Genomic DNA, 19708 nt, shown 5'->3' on the forward strand with positions numbered 1-19708 from the left:
TTAGTTCGCATCTAATTATTTCCACTAATTATGAAAACAATGGTTACAGACTACTTTCAGTTTTAAAATTGTACTGGTGAGATCTAAATTTGCTGCCATTAATAAAACCAGTTGTGGTAATTATTGTTTTTGATGCTACATGTATGCCACTTGGTAGTACTAATTCAGTACTCTTTCATTGTTTGATTTCTGTGGCTTAAATTTCAGCCCTTGTGCTTGTTTGAATTAGGGCTCCAGCAACCACAAGCATAAATACCTCTTGTATTGGCAGAAATTCATGTGCAATGGGTTACCGATGGTAGCACATCCTGAAGACTGACTTCTGCTTAGGCTGTGAGATAGGAGCGTATTTTGCCTGTTGAAACTATGCACAGGCATGTGGAATATTTCAGAATAGTATCTGGGTTATGTTCAGTTATATTCAGCAGCTACACCAAGCACAGGCTGTGAAGCACATTTAGATTTGGTTATAGCTGCTCCCAGACTTCAACTGCACCTCCATTCTCCTGTGCATGGTGAACAGAGGATGTTTCTGCTTTCAGAGTCTGCTAGGGTCTATAGCAGTCAAGATAAATGGATCATTTGCTGTCTGTTCAAAGAAAGACTTGGATTTTCTGTAATCTGTAAATTGAACTCATGTGTTGTCAGTCATGCTTTAAGGGCCTCAGCATTTCAACACGAATGAAAGAAAAAATTACAGCAAAGAAGCTAAATCAAGTTTTAAGACAGCTTGCATTAGAAAGCATATTCTGGTATCTTTTATGGTTTAAATAACCCAACGAAATAGCAAAGATTGCTTGCCAGCTGGTACTACTACAAGCAGTTTAACTTCAAACCATCAATTTTAGGGCTAAAGTTTCTCAGTGCAATTATTAAAGAAGCAAAACCCAATTATATTTAGGATAATCAAAGTTATAGGGTAAATGGTAGGCTAACAAAAATAAAGAGGTCTGAAAAATGTCACCTAAGGTTTTATCTTTATGTATCAGTGTAATCTGTATTTACACATATTAAGAAGAATTACAAATACAAAGACTAGTAGTATACTAACATCCGATGGCTTGTATTCATCTTGGGTCATTGACAGAAGCTGCAAAAAGCAATGCAAGACAAATTATTAAAGAAGCATGGCTCAAGCATTAATAAGTCTAACTTTTTGAATACATGCATGCATATTGGGTGACTTTTGCAGATTTGCACTAAGAAATTCAGAAAGAATTCTTAAAAAGCCAGCAGAATTGTACACTATGCTCCATAAAATGATATTTACTGTGCCATGGCATTGACATAAATTTACACTATGTTCTCGTGAATTCAAAACCAAAACTAAGAACGTTGCATTGAGATTTTAGATACTAGGTCAAAGAATTAATCAGTATGGCATTACTGATTAACTGCTTTCTAATGTCTTTCTAATGATCTAATGCTTAAAAACTAAGTTTTTAAATGATCATTAGAATTACTGTAATTAAAAAAATACTTTCCATGAAATGTTATAAAATGTGATACTTCATTCATTTGCCTGAGCTCTGGGGGATTGAGTATATGTGGCTCAACAGAGTGTTTGTATAGCCCAAATCTGACTGCAACCCATCAAAAGAAATTTTGCACTATGGCTCATGAGGACAGATGGTAGAAAGCTGGACCTTTCCAGGAGTTTTCACACAAACTGCCTTAACTGCCCTGCTGAGAATATCCAACAAGGACACCAGTATGCTTGGAGGAAGGTAAGCTAGCAGTCCTCCCTTACTAATGACAGTGTTAATTAGTAGTTATACGGCAGATCAGAGCTTTACATCAGCAGACTTTCTTGCTGTTTTGCACAAAGATAATGGCCTCATGCCAAAAGCCTGGACCTAAACTTATTAAATGTGGAAGCCAGAAACGCAGAGCATGCTCTTTCTTCAGGTCCTTCCACTGACTCTTGTTTTTTTCATTAATTTTTACAAAATATATTCCTACTCTGCCACACAGCCTTGATATTGTGTATGATTTATATAATCACACATGAAGATCTTCTTACTTACAACCTATATAATGCGGCTTCACTTAATTTCAAAGTAATTGTGATAAAATTAACTGACTGATTAAAAAAAAATTAATTCAGAGACCCTTCCCCTCCAGCCTTACTTTTCTCTCATCAGTTGTATAGTGGCTTGCATACCACAGACTTCGTCTTCTCTCTGCTGTCATTGGAATTGGGCTGCAGGCTATTTCTTTGTCATCCTCCCTGCTAACAGATTTCTCTTCATCAGGCATCTGCTAAACAATATAAATGACAAGACTAGTTACAGCTCTCTAAATAACAGTTTTCTCAAAGAATTTAATTTTCCCCTAACTGATGCTCCCTCTCCAAAGTATAACTTTGAAACATCTTTTAGTACCTATCGTGCTCGATCTGTGACAGATGACTCTTACTAGGATGACATTTTCAGAAATGATGACAGATCTTTTCTATGACTTAGTTCATCAATGCCAAGATGTTTCCTGATAATTACAAGACACTAGAATTACCAACACCTCCACAGACTACCTTACTATACAGTCATACCATAAGCTAGTAAGATGTCTAATTTTCAAGGTAGTGTATTGAAAAAAATTCACTCTTCTCATCTGCCTATATATGTGAAAAGCCAACTCTGCTTCACTAAACAACTGAAGAACTGAAAAGATCAAAACCTTTTGAGCATACGTATCTAGCATTAAAGGTTAACCTAATTCACCAATCCATGCCTCAGTATGTAACAAAGTAGTCAGTGCTGTTCATCCATCTAGGCTCATCTATTCCTGCTTCTAAATCAAGCCATAAAAATACCCCTGTGCGCTCATGCTCACATGTCAGACAAGATGACTGGAGCAAGCCAATATGGATTTGCCAAGGGTAACCTGATTGGTTTTTACACTGAAACAACTGGCTGAGCGGATGAAAGGAGAGCTGTGGATGTCAGCTACCTTGATTTCAGCATCTTTGATACACTGTCCCACAACATCTTTGCTGACAAGCTGGTAAGATACAGACCTGACAGATGGACCACAGGATGGGTGGAGAACTAGCTAAACTGTCTTGCTCCAAGGCAGGTAATGGATCTAGGTCAAAATGGTATTGGTCATGAGTGGAGTTCCTCAGGGACTGGTGGCAGGTCTGGTACTATTCAGTATCTTCAAAACTATCTGGATGGAATTGCACCCACACAAAGTCTGTGAATGATACTGAACTGTGTGGTAGAGGTAGATGGGCTAGAAGGAAGAACTACCATACAGAGACAGCGCCAAAAAAAATCCACAAGGTTTAACAAAGATAAAGCCCTGCATCTGGAATAAACCCACATAACGGTAAAGGCTGTGGACAGATTGTGTGGGAAGCAGCTCTGTGGAATAGGCTCAGGTAGCCCTGGTGCACAGCAAGCTGAACATGAGCCAACAGTGAACTCCAGCAGCAATGAAGGCAAACATGTCCTGGACTGCATCGGCAAGAGTACTGCCAGCAGATCAAGGGATGTAATTATTCCGCTGCACCAGGCAAGTGTCAGGCCATACCTGTAATTCAGAAAGAAGGGTGTTTTTTTCAGCCTTCCAATACCTAAATTGTAGTTTTAGAGAAGACAGAGGTGCTCTTCTCACAAGGAGGCATCATTACAGGACAAGAGTCTAAGGGCATATTTGCTTCAGGGAAATGCCTTCTGGATATATATAAAAAAAATATCATTGTGAGAACAAGTAATCACTGACATTGGCTGCTTTTGCTGGAAACATCCAAGACTTGGCCCTGGACAGCCTAATCTGAGGCCCTGCTCTCACAAGGAGTTGCATGAGATGATCTGCATAGGTCCCTTCCCACCTGGACTGTTCTGTGACTGTGATTGTCCATGATCCACATGCTCTACTTCTTCATCTGTGACAGGAACTATTACCACTAAATTGAGGAGGACTGCTAACGTACCAGTCTTAACTCATCATAATTCTATGGCCCAGTAGGGGTATGGGGCCTCTCAAATAGACTTAACATGGACGTCATGATAGCACAGTGACAAGCGGGAGACCTGGGTATGTGTGCACAAACCAGGCTAGGTTACAGCTCCTCTTCAGGCTCCTCCAGACCTCTTCCTGCACTGTGCCTCCTTCTGCAATCTTGAACTTCCCAGCTGAGCTGTTCCAAAGCAGCAACACCTTGCTGTTTATACCAGTAAGAGGAGGAAGCTCAACGGTGTGGTGCTAAAGGGAGGAAAGGGGATGCTCTGGAACCAGTGGGCTGCATGTGGAAGGTGTGAGCATCTTCAGCACAGTGTTGCTCTGCAGGACTCACAGGCCCAGCGATAACATCAGGGACAATCTGCTACTACTGGTTACTCTGCCCTCTGCCTTTGCCCAATTTCTCATTTTGAACCTTAGACCTTGACCCTGCTTTTTATTTTTATTATTATTTCCTCTCTCTACTTGGTTTTCTGGTTTCTCCTGTCTTCCCAAGACTTCATGTGGGTTTTAGATTTTTGGCTTTGATGGAAATAATAAGTATTCAAAATTTCAGAGGAAGGTATGCAAGAAAGTTAAGTGAATATTGTGGAATAATAATAGCAGTGGCTATACCACTCTGACATCCATTAATGCCTGAATGTTTATCTCAAAACTAGTAGAAATGGTGAGGACTAAAAGGTATACCTACCTATGCTTCAAAGTACTGCTTTAAAAAAAACTGTTTGCAAAAAAGTCATGTACAAATACAAGTGATTCTAATAATAAATGTAAAGTTCTTGAGTCAGGTTCTACGTTGCTGTTGAACTCATCAAAGCTCAACAAACTCTGAATGACCAAGTTCAAAGAATTACCAAAACTCTACTTCCTCGCATCACAATCTCCACTGGTATTGTTGTTTAGAGTACTAAGTCAAATCCTCATTCCTACAGCTGTCTTGCTTCATAAAACCACCCCTGTTCAGCAAAGTACACAAGTGGTTGTGGACCCTGGGGCAAGGTCTTACTGACTTCAGTAGGACTTCAGTGGAAGTTCAGGAACTTTGCTGACCTGCAGCCAAAATATAGATTACACACCAGCTTTAGTAGTGTTATGCTGAACTTACCCTGTTATTAACTACAAAACAACCTGAACAGTTTGTTCGTTAGGACTTTTTTTTTTTTTTCTCTTGCCTATTTTGTCCTTTCTACTTAGCAGATACTTGTATTTCTGCTTCAAATTCAGTCTAAGTTGACTTTTGGTTTGCAACAGAAATATCCTGGTACTTGCTTTTTTGCTTAAACTTTATCTACTGCCAACAAAGAGGTATCTGATGGTATAAAAGGTAATTGTTGTCTGAACTTCAGGTACTTCAAAGGCAGGGTCCCAAACTAGGCTTTTAATGAGAACTAGCTGGCAATAAGTGTTCTCATTACCTATGCAAAAACGGCTGGTACAATAGAACAAGAGTAAATCAGTACGCCAGGCAGAAGTCTGCAAAGCTACCCATGGGGACAGGACATTCAAACATCCTAGCTGGTTTTGAAACTCTCTCCATTCCAATCCTAACAGTAAGGTCCTATTTTTAAAATCTTGACTTAGATAAACAATGGTTATTAATTTAGTTTTACTTCTCAGAGGCAATGGTAGCCCTTTTCACATAGGACTGTGTATTTACATTTGATTGTGAAGGGGCATTCCTAGCCAAACTGTAAGATGAAATAAACTGATTCTATGTCACTGCCATTTGAAACTTTAATATAAATGTGGACCATAAAGAAGCTTATCAACAGCATTTAGTTTGGCACCAGGGTGACCAAAACAATACCAGAAGACCTAAGATGTAGACAGTGATTCTAGGAACCTATTTTTAGCCTCAGAGACTATAGGGAAGGGTGGGAAATTTCTCAGAAGAAAAGTCAGAAAACACAGTACTAGTCATATGATCACAACTTGTAAGAGTCCTTTGACTTGTCTATTTCTTCCATTTTTTTCCACTACCTGACCAACTCTCAAACGCCTCTTAATTCAAACAATTCTAAAAATTTCATAAAAGGAGGCTACATTAAATTGCTGTAACTCTGTTGACTTCTGTACTATTCCTTAACACTCACTGGCGGGAATGAATGGGCCCTATTCATACATTCAGTACTAGCAGTTACAACTATGAGCTGAAATCTCCAGAGGCAGATTGCCTTTTCTTATTTGCAAAGATAGAATTTCACAAGACTCAATGCTAAAACAAATCAGGATCCAAAATAGTGGGCATAAGAAAAGCAAAACTTCCACTGACTGCCAAGGGCGTTTTACATGAGTAAGATCCATACAGAATCCCGCACAGAGACTGTACACTGAAATCTCATACATGCCATACTTTGACAGACTGTGGTGCACACACAAAAAACTTCAATCTGAAACTCAAGATTTGAAGTCAGCATTGTTCTTGTAAAATTGTCCATCAGTTGCAGTATTCAGAAACAGTCTCAAAAGCATCTGTCTGAGAGACAACTCCTGCTGCAAGCCAGCAGGAATTTTGCTTACATGAGGACCCGAAGATGCAATTCAACACAAGAAAGAAAAAATATCAGGCTACATGTCTTACTCTGTTTTTAGAATCTGCTATGCCAGTATTATATTTAGCTTATGTACATCTATTTAGACTGAATAAATATTTCCTTATGCATAAAGTCATACACATTTTGTTCAAAACAGGTTTTGTTCAAGAGATTCTTTTAAACAAAATTTCTAAGATGAGCCACTTATTACTGTACATGATAGCTGTATACAGAGAACAAATGATTTACACTAAACAGCACATAGCACATTGTCTTTGCCATCCATCCAGCTATAAGTAGGTTAGGGGTGAGATCCTAAATACAGTGTATCTTTGAAATCACTGCAGACTGCATAGGCACGTTATATACTTTGTTCCATAATGAATCAAATGCACCACAAACCCGAAAACATTTCAATGAAACCTGCAATGCAATTATTTCTGGGTTTAAACAAATGAGAACAGAGTCTAACAGCAGAAAACTAGTAAAAGAAAGATTATTTCTTGATCCATGGCACCACTAAAGGAAAAACAAAATGCATATAGACAAAAAAAAGCCTTAAGGAGAAAGTGTGTCAATTACGATAAATTTTGCAGATCTCAGCATCTCTTTCTAATGAGAAATATCTGCATTACAATATCCTGTGCTAAAAAAATAAGTATTAATGCATGGGTATCATTTTCTTTACAATGTTCTTTTTTTTTAAGTGCCCATTTATCTTTGGAGGGAAGCATCATTCTCCCGGCATCCGAAGTTCCCATGGGAGTGCCAAGACTTTGTATTGCCTCTCATGTAGCCATGGGTTTGAGAGACATCAGCTTTTCTTAAATTGATCTCTCTTAATACTTATTCGCTGTAGCTCAGTTGCTTAAGAAAGCATCTCTAATTTGACTTGCTTCCAGTTCTCAAGAGACTCATTTCAGTGTCTTATGGGAATATCCATCGCATACAACACAAGTAGGCTGAAAGAAAGAAGCGCAGGCAAGACCAGTATAGTTCCTCTCTAGTCCCTGGAGGAACTTGCAGGATTCACTCTATCCTGAGACAGACGGGCTCATTTCTCTCCCCTGAAAAAGCACCGTAACTCCTAGACTTCGAGATGGTGAAAGTTTGATGAAAACAACCCGGGTACTGGAAATGAATTTCCAGAGATGCTGAGATGACACAGCTCCCGCTGACTGCATTTCACATGGGGTTACTCCTCTGTGAGTAGTTCTTATGATTTTACTATGCAGTTTGTGAGATGTGAAGTTTTAGTTACAGCCCAAATGCTAAAATCATATTACTATCTGGAAATCTCAGTTTTCACATAAGGAAAGCAAAAAAGCAAGTTTCCAGCTGTTGCAGCTGTAGAAAAAAATAATAGGAAAAAAACCTAAAAGAACCCAATGCCAGAGGGCACTGCACCACAATCTTGTGACTTTACAAAAGCCAGTCTTACGATTTCTGGAAACTTAAGGCATGATTTTTTAATAACTCAGGCTGACAGTTCTGGCATCATTCACCTTTTATTATGAAGCCCAATATATGCAAACCCCAAGTATCAGACATCTCAATTCAGAGGCAATGTATTTTGTCTGCATTTTAAAATGTTAAACTGTTACATTATCCATTACATGAAGAAACACCCTTAAAATACGAAAACCTTCAACATTTTGACTTGCTACTATGAACTCCACTAATTCACAGCTCAGTCATGAGTGTTTTCACTGTGGTTTACAGCACTGCTAAATCTGAACTCTAAAATTCATGTCAAACCTCAGAGGATCAGGAGATTGAAATAAATAATGTTTAGGGTCATCCTTTTTATACTTCCAGTTTCTAAGCCTTTAAGATACCTTTGGGTTCCTCTATTCCCTTTTTTCCTCTGAAAGTGGCAAAAGTAAAATTTTACTTTTTGTCTCCTTTTTCTCTTGCTCTTAAATGAAAGCTGAGATTTTCACTCAGGAACACAGATTCAGGAGGAAAGATTTTAAGAAAATTGTTCTGTCTTTGATAAAACTGTATCCTACAGTGTGTATCTGACTGTATCCTACTTGTATCCAGCCTGTATCCTACTTCAGTTCTGCTAGACAAGTCCTGGCTGTTTGCCTTATGTTTGATAGCACCTACACTAGAATCATAGAATCACTTAGGATGAAAGAGACCTTTAAGACCATCAAGTCAACTGAGTCCAACCACTACTTCATATTGATACTGACTTTCCAAATTATAGTAAGCATTGAATTCCTTACATAAAAAGTCCCACTCATCAAAAAACCTGAATTTAAGGTACCAGCTTGCACTTACTGTCTATTTCCCTTAACTTTCCTGAATGTTTGCACCTTTGTTAGCAAGTATCTGCATTGGCCAGTCTCACAGTCATTAGTCATGAGTCATTAATGCAGAAAAAAGAGAAGGAAGTTACCCTTACAATGGGCTCTTGTAGCCAGAGGCGGATAAGAGTTGCCAGGGTGTAGTACATCACCAGCAGTAAAATTGGATTAGCATGGTGATACCAATGCAACTCCTGATTTTTGATGATCATCCAAGTGCTTGAGCAGTTTGTCTGAGTAAGTGAAGTGACACCGAACAACCTGTGGATATAAAAAAAGACAACTAACCAAGTTAAAGAGAATGAACACCAAATCTTACAATGTTTAAAAAACTTTTTTTCATTAATTTTTGCCTACCTGTAAAACCAACTGCCTTGTTCAAAAAGAGCATTTGCTATCTTATTGAAAATGCAGTGATTATTTCATTCCATATATTTAGTGAAAAGGAATGGGTTTTGCACTTGGTTTTCAACGTAAGAAACGGGAGTATAATATTATTACATCTACCATGTCCAATGTGAAAACTTTAAATGACCTGCACCCCGTAGGCCCAGAGCTACAGAAAAAGGGGAGAGAAAATCTGGCTGCAAGGCCATTTGGCAAATCACAGCAACATGACATTTCAGAGGGATTTAGTAAACTGACATACAACACCATTCCACTCAGTCTGCCAGGACAGAGCTGTAAAGTACATCTCCACTGCACATTGAACATCATACTGATTTTTTTTTAAACTAATACTATTAATAAATTGCTATCTAATTATGCAAATACTTATAAACACACAGAAATCCACTAAACTCATGGCTATTGTGAACAGAAAAGGAAAACATTCAGAAAGGCAATTGTTCTGGATGACCAAATCATTGAGGAAAAAAAGATAAATAAATTCCACAATATTAATGTAGTTGCAGTATAATGTAGTTGTATAATGCAGTATAATGCAGTATAATGTAGTTGTAGTGGCATGAGGTATTTGACTATTTCTGGAAAAAATGGCATGTCACAGTATTTCTATCAAGTAAGAAACATATGTTAGAAAAGCCACTTAAGGAAAAAAAACCGAACAAACAACATTTTAAAATTAAGACAAGACGTCATATGCTTTGTAGATGTGTTAGATGCTGAAACAAAACTAGTAGAAAATCTTAATTAATCTGTTTCTTTCACTGTAAAATATTTTGCAGAGTTTCAAAGCTAGGGCATAGAGTTACCAGTAGTATATGTCAGGATTCACAATAAACAGTTTTGCTCTGTTGCCAAAGCTTTTTCTTCCAAGAAATAGATTTGATTCTAAGAGACAATTAAGAAGAATGATTTCTTGATAGAACAAACCCAAACTGTTGTTACTCTGATAGAGTAAAACATACATTTAAAAAAACCAAATGTTTTTCTGCTGGAGGATTTACTTGTAAATACTAAATGTCTAAAATATTATTTCTTCCTTTACCTAGTAAGATCCAACATGAAAGGGTGAATGTATACAAAGAGTAAGTATGATATTCAACAGAGATGTGCTGCCTGAAATCTGCCCTTTGGATATATAAAAAAGGAGAAGTTATACCTGTTCGTTCACTGGGGGTTTGTGGCATGGATATAATACCATTAACTGCCAAAACTAGAGCTCTATAGCATTTTATTGAACAATTTATCTGCATTCACTTCTCATTCTGATTGTTAACACGAGCCAAAGGCTATAAACTTTAAGATTTCTCAGAGCTTTTGGGTGGATCCAAGATTGGAAAAGTTAAAAAAAAAAAAAAAAAAAAAAAAGGGCAAGATCCTGCATACAAAATAAATTTTTGTAACTTAAAAGGAGCTGACAGAGCTGTGTTTGGAGTTGACCCAGATTCAAACTTCCATAGCATCCAAGCACATTCAGGGCTATTCAGGGCTGGTGTTATGGTTTGACTCCATCTGACTGAAATTGATGCTGGTGTGTATTCTGTTCATATTTCTGTCATCATAGGGGAACATCTTGTTTTGCCTGTGTTCCTCTCTGCCAAATGACTTGTAATTTTTGCCCTTCAATGATCAGAGTTTTTGAGTTCCTATTAGTTTCATCTTCTACCTCTATTTCACAACACATCTCTCCATCTTTGGTTCATTTTAAGCTTTTCTATGTAAGCACATACACATACTGTTGTTTCATAAACATATCAGAATCAGAGTGAAATCCAATTCTTACTGAAGTAAGAAGTCTTTCCATTGACAGTGAGTGATGAGTATGTCCTACAGAAATGAGGGAAAGCTCCTGAAGGTCCTTGGACCCTTCTGTTAAGCAGACATGATTTTCATATCACATATTCCATTCAGATAATATTTTATAATATATGTAACTATAAAGTCTCAAAATCTTGAGTTTTACTTTTATCTCTACTGAAAAAAACATTCCACATAATCCTACCAGTTAGTAAATTTTATTATGTTTCAGTTAAATTCTCATTCTCTTAGTTTCATTTGCTTGCTTCAAATTATCCGTATATTACACTTTTGGACTTTGCTCCCTTCTGGTCTTGCATTCACCAAATATATGTAAGTTATAACGCATCTCTTCCCTCTTAATTGCCACGTGACCAGCAATGTATTTATTTAACCCATTTCACTTTGTCTCATAAATCACAAGTCTAGAGGAACTGCTCCTCCTTTCTGAATCCTTTTTAGGCTTTGAGACTTGTTAGTCACAAAGGTACTCAACACAACGTTCCCTGTCTACCAAATTCCAAATACACTGACATCTTGGGAATGCTCATTCTCTCTGGCCTGCAAGTTGCTATTCATTCAATATTTATGCTTCAACATTGTCTTCAATGAGAACTGCTGGTGCAGAACATTTCTCAGAGATACAGTCATCTTCTCTTATTCAAAGCTTTTAAATACACAGGAATGACTGCCATAAAATGTATAGCATTTACTGTAAGCAACAGATATTAGGGCACTATTCAGTTCTGCATACTTCATTCCACAAAGATGTCTTTACATTCAGTATTGGTCATGATCAGCTGTATTTGTGTCCAGCTCTGATCTTAGTGGGACTCTATCTTAGCCACCATACACATATGCCATCGATAAAGTCAGAATGAGTCCTAAGTGGGGGAAACCAGATGCCCAACAAGACAAGCGTATGCATGCCTGGATATAGAAGATAAATAAAAGGAATACTGAGAGACCATTTTCTAGTGGAAATACTTCGCTTTTCAAAAGACTCCATGTAATCTAAAAAACAACTGGAGGTTTGCAAGATGTAATAGATTATTTTTTCTATTCCTACAAAGAAGCAAAAATCGTGTTTTTCAAAGTCCTCATTGGTATTCTGAAAAATGCACTTCATTAAGAAAAAAAAAAAAAAGTATAGTAGAAATAATTTGGAAAATTTTAGAAATCATAAAGGGCCAAGAGGAACTTGAATGTCTGACTGAGGAATGCTCTGAAATAAACCATGAAAAACTGTTCTTAAAATAAAGCTGGTATCTTTTTGTCCAGCTCCTACTCTATAAGTTTGTTCTCCCAGCAAAGCTTCCTACCGAATCTGTGAATCATCCTTTTAGCGGATGCATGTTCATCTTTTGTGACTGACAAAGCTGTAAGCTGTTACCATAAAAAAACCTCCCACTTTTTATATCAGTCCAGCATAAAAATTCAGAAGAGCAATTTCCATTTTCATGGAAAACAGAAAAACAAATTCCTTTGGCACCCACAGATATTTGACCTAAGGAGCTGCTAAGTACCATGTTTTATTATTGCATTATGTAAATTACTAAAACTTCTCCAGCACGAATTATTTAATTATTACACTACTATAGTATAAGAATTAGTGTTAGTAATTAGTCATGGTATTAAATATGAAAAAAAGGTTACATAAAAAAATTAAATACATGTAAATAATATGTAGAATAATCAAATATACTAATTACAGATCTGTTAGGTCTGGGAATTTTGCCTCCAGTAAAAATGATATGAAACATTTCTCCTTGTAAAAATATATTTGTCAGTTCAGATTCTGTGTGTACTGGTGTTTTAGCAGTTGATTTCAGACCAGGATTTGCCTCATAATTTCCAAGGTCAGGAAGGGAAGCAATACTTCTGACATCCTGCACAATGTAGGATACACAATAATTCTCATACTGAACAAATAAATTGTGGTTGAATTACGGTTTATTGTTTAGAAAGGCATTCAATCTTGATTTCAATATAAAGCAAAACTTTTACTGCCTTATCATTTTCAGCTGTACATCTTCAAGATATATCTATACAGTATATTGATATATAATATATATACACATATAGAAAATACATATGTGTGTATTATTCTATATATTATCAATTTGATATCTTCTATTGCATATTTATTTCGCTCTCCTCACGTGGAAGGAGAGGGGAGTGGTGCCTGCAAGTCTGCAGCAGGAAAATGGAATATCAAGATTGACTGACATATGAATAGCTGAACTCTAAAACAGAGATGCTAAAAGTGGCCACACAAGAGAATAAAAGGAAGAAGAATAAGAGAAGAAAATGAAAGTAAGGGACAGGAGAGAGCAGAAAAAAACAACAGAGAGAAATTCAACAACAGTAAATACCCAGAAATGGGGGGAAAATTTAGCCTTTTTGGGGAGGGTGGTGGTTGTAGGGTGATGACGGTTGTTGCAGAAATCTTTTTCTTGGGGAAAGAGGGCTGACAATACAGGGGTAAAGGGCAAAACTTTGTGCTTCACAGGCCAAGCCCTGAGGACTGAGATTCATGAAGGAGAGTACTTGAAATACTGAAAGTGCCATGTCCTAAACTCTTGAAGAGTGAAACTTTTTTTCAAACATTGACTTAAAGTAGGTACATACTCTTGCCAAATTTGAGAATTTCCTGGGGAGAAGAGGAGGTAAGGAGTGAAAGCAATTAACAAAATAAATTAGCATACAGAAAATATCATTCCTACACAGCCCCCCAAAAGCCATTCTGTTGAGTTTTCTGTACTTGGATGGCAGAGCTACACACAAGTTACGATCCATAAAATTATATCCATAAAGTCCCTTCCAAGGGAATCCTGTGAGCAACGCCACTCCTCCCCCATATATAATTTGGCTATATGCCTAAGGAAATACATGCCATTGCAAAGGACTCAGCCAGTTCCATGGTACCTCCAGGCCCATCCTCGCCTTCCAGAAGGTTTCTGCTCTCTAGGCTATAGGCTGGGAATTCAGACCACACTGGGGCTAATGCTCCAGGGTACACTGAGCTGACACACTTTCATACAAACAACAGAACACAGGCAGGAAAGAGGTGGGAAAGTTGGCTGAAATGCATTAAGCGTCCCAAAGAATTAGGGTTAAGATGAGAAGGAGGCATTTGGTTTCAAGTGCCTTTTTAAGGGAAAAAAACGAATGAATGGGAAAATTGGCATTTGTCTTTCCAAGTCACGGTATTTGTAAGATTCCACAGAGAAGGAGCTGATCCTTCATGCCTTCCCCTCAGCTCAGCAGGACAACTGTGGACAGAGATACTGCAGACTCAAATCTCAGTCCACAGCTGGACTAAAGTTATTAAATTTATCCATTTTGGAGTGATACAAGCTTTTAAAAGTATTGCAAGTATATTTTTAGTGCTTAAAAGCCCTAGACCCTGCTTTAGTTCAGACTTGGATAACTCAGAACTGGCTAAGTGGAACTGTGCCATATTAACAAAAACACAAAAATTTGATTGTTTGGGTTGAGAAGTATTATGATAAATTTCAGCTTAACAGTTAATAACTTTTTTTGAAATATCTGAAAATGTAGACTAAGACTGGAAGTGTTTTCCTTCAGAGTGTTGCTATCACAACGCTATAATACAGGCATACACACAGTGAACGTAGGCTTGGTAGGTAAGTAGATCATTTTAACTTTTGTTTTAATGTCATCATATTTCTATAGCTCTTTAGCAGATGTCTACGTACTTTTTTTCTACCAGGTCTTGGTTTCCATAGCTTGTATTGGATCAAAGCTTTTCTGGCAATGACAAAACCAGCCCTGGTATATCTCCCACCCTCTTCTGAACATCAATGACTTCTCTTTTAAAGGAAAACTAATTTCAAACACAAATCTATTGGATGAGAAACCTCTTGAAAAAATAAGTAATTTAAAACTTGTGTGCTAATATCATCCATATAATGGACAGAGAGAAATTATGAGCCATTAATCCGGGAAGCTGTAGAGAAGAGAAAGGATAGCTTTAAGGGCTGCAAATTACATAAAAGCTTGCAAAAACTGTAAATAAAACACAAATCTTAATTCAGGGAGAACAAAATAAAAACCATATAAGCAGCAACAATAAAATTCTTTTGCTCTCAAGTGAATTAACAACCTTAAAACAGGATGTTAAATAGCATCTGCTCTATAACCTGTTTCTTTAAAGTAACCAGATAATGGAATTTTCCCTGAGACTACATGACTGGAAGCTGTTAAAGACTGGACATCCATTAAAAATGACCAAATCTCAGACATTCAAATTCTTCACATATCTGAAAGAAGGCAGCTTCCCTGAGGGGAATTTAAGTCTGAACATAAAGATTTGTGAGCTATATAGCACATTTAATCCAATAATCAAGCTTTGTACTGACTTTCTATTCCACTATTCATTCCTAGTATGCTTTCATTGCCTTAGAGGTAATAATTCCCCACTGTTATCAGTAAAAGTGATAGTAGATGTGGGTCTATTAATCCCTTGTTTACTGAGACGAAATCCATCTTCAAAAGCCTCACATGAAGAAGATTTATCCTACCAGTGGGTTTCCTCTCCGGATCCCCAAACCATTTCATTAGCCATGACACAGCTCAGCTGTGCTCTGAGTGTCTGGTGAGCACTGATATTGATGTTGCACTTTTCAGCACATCAGCAAGCTAGAAAAGCAGTGATGTAGCTGTAGTCTTTGGGGACCTTTGCTGGGACTTCCAGAGGTGATAATCTGATGAAGAAATGTGCTGAAGCAGCAACTCCAGTAAATTTCATCCCAATCAGAGAGCTGAGCATCTGGCAGAGGGAGGACCACCAGACACTATGACAAGAAGAAGGTGAAATGGGGTTAATGCTGCAGAATAAATTGCTTTAGGTCCCTGATACCTTAGCTAGTATAACTGCTTCAACATGATCTTTCCTCACCAGGAACAAGTGTCACTGCTTTGACAGCAGTAGCCTGGCTCACGTGTTAGGTAGAGAGCTAGGTAGACAGTTGCTTGTTCTGTCACTAAAACTACTGTAAATGCAGCAGGGTTATTTTCCCAAGTCTCAGCTACAGGGGCAACTCAGGGAGCATGGAGGCTTCAGGAGCTGAGGCAGCACTGCTGGGATGAGAGGATGGAGGAAGAAAAGCCACCCCAGCGCAGAAGGCTGGTTGGCACCAGGCACAGTGGTTTGCCATCCACTCCGCTTCCTCATGTACACACACATTCCCCTGCAACCGTACGGGGGAATGAAAAACAACTCATACTGAACAGCACCACCTGAGGAAGGACGCCACCCAAATTGTGCCAACAAAACTTAAAAAAAAAATTAATGGTTAGTTGGATTTTCTACTCGGAGATTAAAGGAATGAGAAAACAGGTCAAGGTTTCTAAGGGGCCATCTGGAAAGTGGGAGAGGGAGAACTGAAGGCATGTTCAGAAACATCCATGGGCACAAAGGCTTCCCCTTGCCAGAGGGTGAGCCTGGACACCTCAGCACACAGCAGGAGGCATGGCTTAACGATGTCTTTCCGCGCCAATTAGTAACCGAGGTTATTGGTTTTTCAAAGTGAGTTGGCAGAGCTGCTGAAAGGAAAGTAGCCAACAGTCCCACCTCAGAAAGTCTCACACAGGCAAAGCAGGGGAAGTGAAGGGAGGACAGCCTGCTTCCAAAACTCAGGCAGGTAGTGCAGCCCACGGACAGCCTTGGTGTCCTAAGCTCAGGTGCAAGGAGGACGGATGCATTTACGCAGCTAGGCCACTGAGTGTAAAGCTCCAGCAGAAATCATTTAGGAAAAGGAGACCACGCTCAAACCACCCCGGTGAGCATCAGCGTTTAGCGGGGTGCTGCCACCTGACCATGTGCAAGCAACCCAGTACAACTAACCATGCAACTGCCTGCCAGCTTCAGAGATTTACTTTTACCTCTTAGAATAACATATGCAGAAGAACAGAAATTGTTTTAAAGTGTAGCTTCATACTCACTTCAACTTTGAGGCAACTTGGTCTGTGATCTAAGAACCTAAGGACACAGAAGACTGAAGCCAAAAGCACCGGGTTTTATTCCAAGCCCTGGCTATCTGGGGGGGTTATGCAATTCATCTAACTTTTCTGTTAGGGAATTTTTCCACCTCTGAAAGGGAATGATGATACTTTTCAGTCACACTGGGACAGTCTGCTAGGTTCAGTGATGCATGCAGAGGATAAAGAGATTTTCCACTTAACCAGCTGGCGGTGAAAGGGACTGAAAAAAAAATCAAAAGTGATTGATACCTAAATTAAGAGATTCTGCAGTAGAAAATATGAGCAAAGATGATATTCTTTTCTAGCAGAGAATGCACTAAGGCAGAAAGGCAAGCTATGATTCCCATTTGTTTTTAAAAAGAAAAAGACAATAAAATAGCAAGATATGGGAAAGAAGATAATGGGATAATGAACAATAAGGCTTGAGAAATGTGGGGGAAATGCCTAATTTCAAAACTGAAGTTGTATAACATAGCTGATTTTAAACTGGTTATAAACTGTACCTGATTGGTTCAGTTATTATTGGTAAGTTCCCAGCTTTAGCAAAATGAACACAAACAAGAGATTATGCACATCCGCTCTGAGGATTTAGAGAAACTGATGTAGAACACCTCTTGCACAGACAAGGACTAACTCCCCGGTGTGTGCCCCACTGAGGTTACTCAGGGCTGCCTTTGTACTGCCTCTGAGGAATGTGGGATGCTTCATTTGTCAGTGTTGATACATGGAGCTGAAAACACAAAGAACTACATAAGCGCTAAATATTTATCATCACAATTTCTGGGCACGCCAGAGTATGAAAATAAACGCTGGCAAGCAGACCTCAGGAAAACAGTAAAGACAAGCTTGTAATGCCAAGAGAAGTTTGCCGATTATAATCCATGTCTCCTGATACCACAAAGCAATAGTGATCCGAATCTGGTGGGAGAGCGGTTGATGTCTGTCTGTCTGTCTCTTTTCTGTCCTTGTCTTCAGGCACTTGCTCAATGATCATAGCATGCAGATCCGAGTTCTTGTAACAATATGAAAAGAAAATTAAAGGGTCACTTCTTCACAGTCGTCCTCTGCATGTCCACATAGGACAGTCTGTGATGGGCAGGGAGTCTGTATTCAAGTGTCAGTGTGGGAATCAGATACATGTAAACAGACACACAGTGTGTATGGGGGAGTGGAGCAATCCAGCTCTCCCTGACCATGAGCAGAGCTTCTGTTAGTGGAGCGGTGTGCTGGTGCCCGGCCGAATCAGCTGCCTAAGTGGATGCAAAAGTGGGGAGGCTCTGTTATGGGCATGATTGCATACCCGGTTCAGTCAAACCAGAATCAGCAGGCAAGTTCATCATGGCAGATCAGTACTTCTCAAATCTTTGTCACTTCCCTCTGTTCCTCTTACCCCGACATTTCAACACAGCCCAAGAAAGAGGCACCTTGGGCTATTCTTATGGTAACACACAGCTATTTAGGGGCAGGAGACAGCAAGGAAGTGGCAGTTCACCAACATTACGTCATGTGATGGCGACTGATTTTTATGTTTGCAGCTTATGCTTGGTTTCCGGATACAGCACACATGTTGCTGAGAGCGCCAAGGCTCCCTTCCCCCCGCTAACGAGAACCACCTGGGGCCAGGGCCAGCTACACGAGGCTGCCAGAGCTCACCGGTCGCAGGCACGCTGCTGCAGCAAAACACAACTTGGAAACCAGCCGGTCCCACATGCAGAAACTCATTGTTTTTGAAAGGTCTTAGCATGTCTCTCAGTTTGCATCCCTTTCAAGTCCATGGGAAGATAGAGGGATGTAAATCACCTGTGGTGCAATGCCAGTAACGTAAATAAAGTTGTACCTGCTTCTGCCAAGACTAAATTTGGCACTTTGTGCAGGGCGGCAGTTACAGTGAATGCTGACAGCTCTACTGTGGGGATGGAGAGCCACCACCACACAGACTGCCAGGGAGGCTGGGAAGGGCTGCTCTGCCAGAGGAATTGCTGCAGTTTACTTACTAGCTAATCTGTTGCTTTTTTTTCAGAGTTTCAAACTTGCTGTAATCCTGCCACAAACAAGAACTGGCTGATTTTGAAGAACTGCAGTATGCAGCAAAAAGAGATAGGTATTGATAGCCACCGAAAGACCAGAAAGGGCTGCAAATTCTCCCTAGTAAAGCTGGGTAAGTTTACAGTGACTTTCCTGTTGCCACCACTGGACTTCCACTAAAACCTGAGCTAATCATTGTAAATCAAAGTTGAGTACAACTCTGCTATAAAGTAAGCACAGCACCGACATTTGTTACATGTCCACTGATGAGTGAATCTCCAAGGAATCTATCCGAGTGAGCACTGAAAGAGGTGAATTCACTTTGGATGAATCTCTGAATGCCCGTGTGGCAGATACTAAGCTGGAAATCTCACAACAGTGAGTAGTTTTTAAACATTTCCAAAGCCTTATCGCTACAGCTCGTTGGTAATTCCACCACTGGTTCTCCTATCACATTTGAATATTCCAGACAGTGCTATCAGAATCATCAAAAGTGTGAAAATCTAACCAGTAAAAAAATGTACTAACCTTTTTCAGTCTTGGAAAAGGTTAAATGTGTAATGAAATTCTGAGTGGGATTCACTAGACAGAACTCTTTCTTTCTCAGTCATCTTCAGCAGTTTCTGATACAAACCACACTAGCTTGTTCCAGTG

General features: G+C 39.0%; 1 protein-coding gene across 14 annotated transcripts in view; it reads right to left on the reverse strand.

Annotated features, from left to right (window-relative positions):
* The window catches only part of PIEZO2 (piezo type mechanosensitive ion channel component 2), a 315127-nt gene that overhangs the window by 98933 nt on the left and 196486 nt on the right, over positions 1 to 19708 (reverse strand). For 7 of the 14 annotated variants that reach the window (XM_056332071.1, XM_056332064.1, XM_056332066.1 and 4 more), the window contains exons 8-10: positions 8911 to 9079; positions 2131 to 2262; positions 1052 to 1090 (exon numbers count right to left, since the gene is read on the reverse strand). In XM_056332071.1, the coding sequence (XP_056188046.1) occupies positions 1052 to 1090; positions 2131 to 2262; positions 8911 to 9079 (340 nt within the window). The remainder of the gene's footprint in view (positions 1 to 1051; positions 1091 to 2130; positions 2263 to 8910; positions 9080 to 19708) is intronic. The other 7 variants (XM_056332072.1, XM_056332069.1, XM_056332061.1 and 4 more) reach the window with 5 other exon arrangements.

This window comes from Falco biarmicus, chromosome 3 (genome assembly GCF_023638135.1).
Source record: "Falco biarmicus isolate bFalBia1 chromosome 3, bFalBia1.pri, whole genome shotgun sequence".
NCBI classification, from domain to species: domain Eukaryota; kingdom Metazoa; phylum Chordata; class Aves; order Falconiformes; family Falconidae; genus Falco; species Falco biarmicus.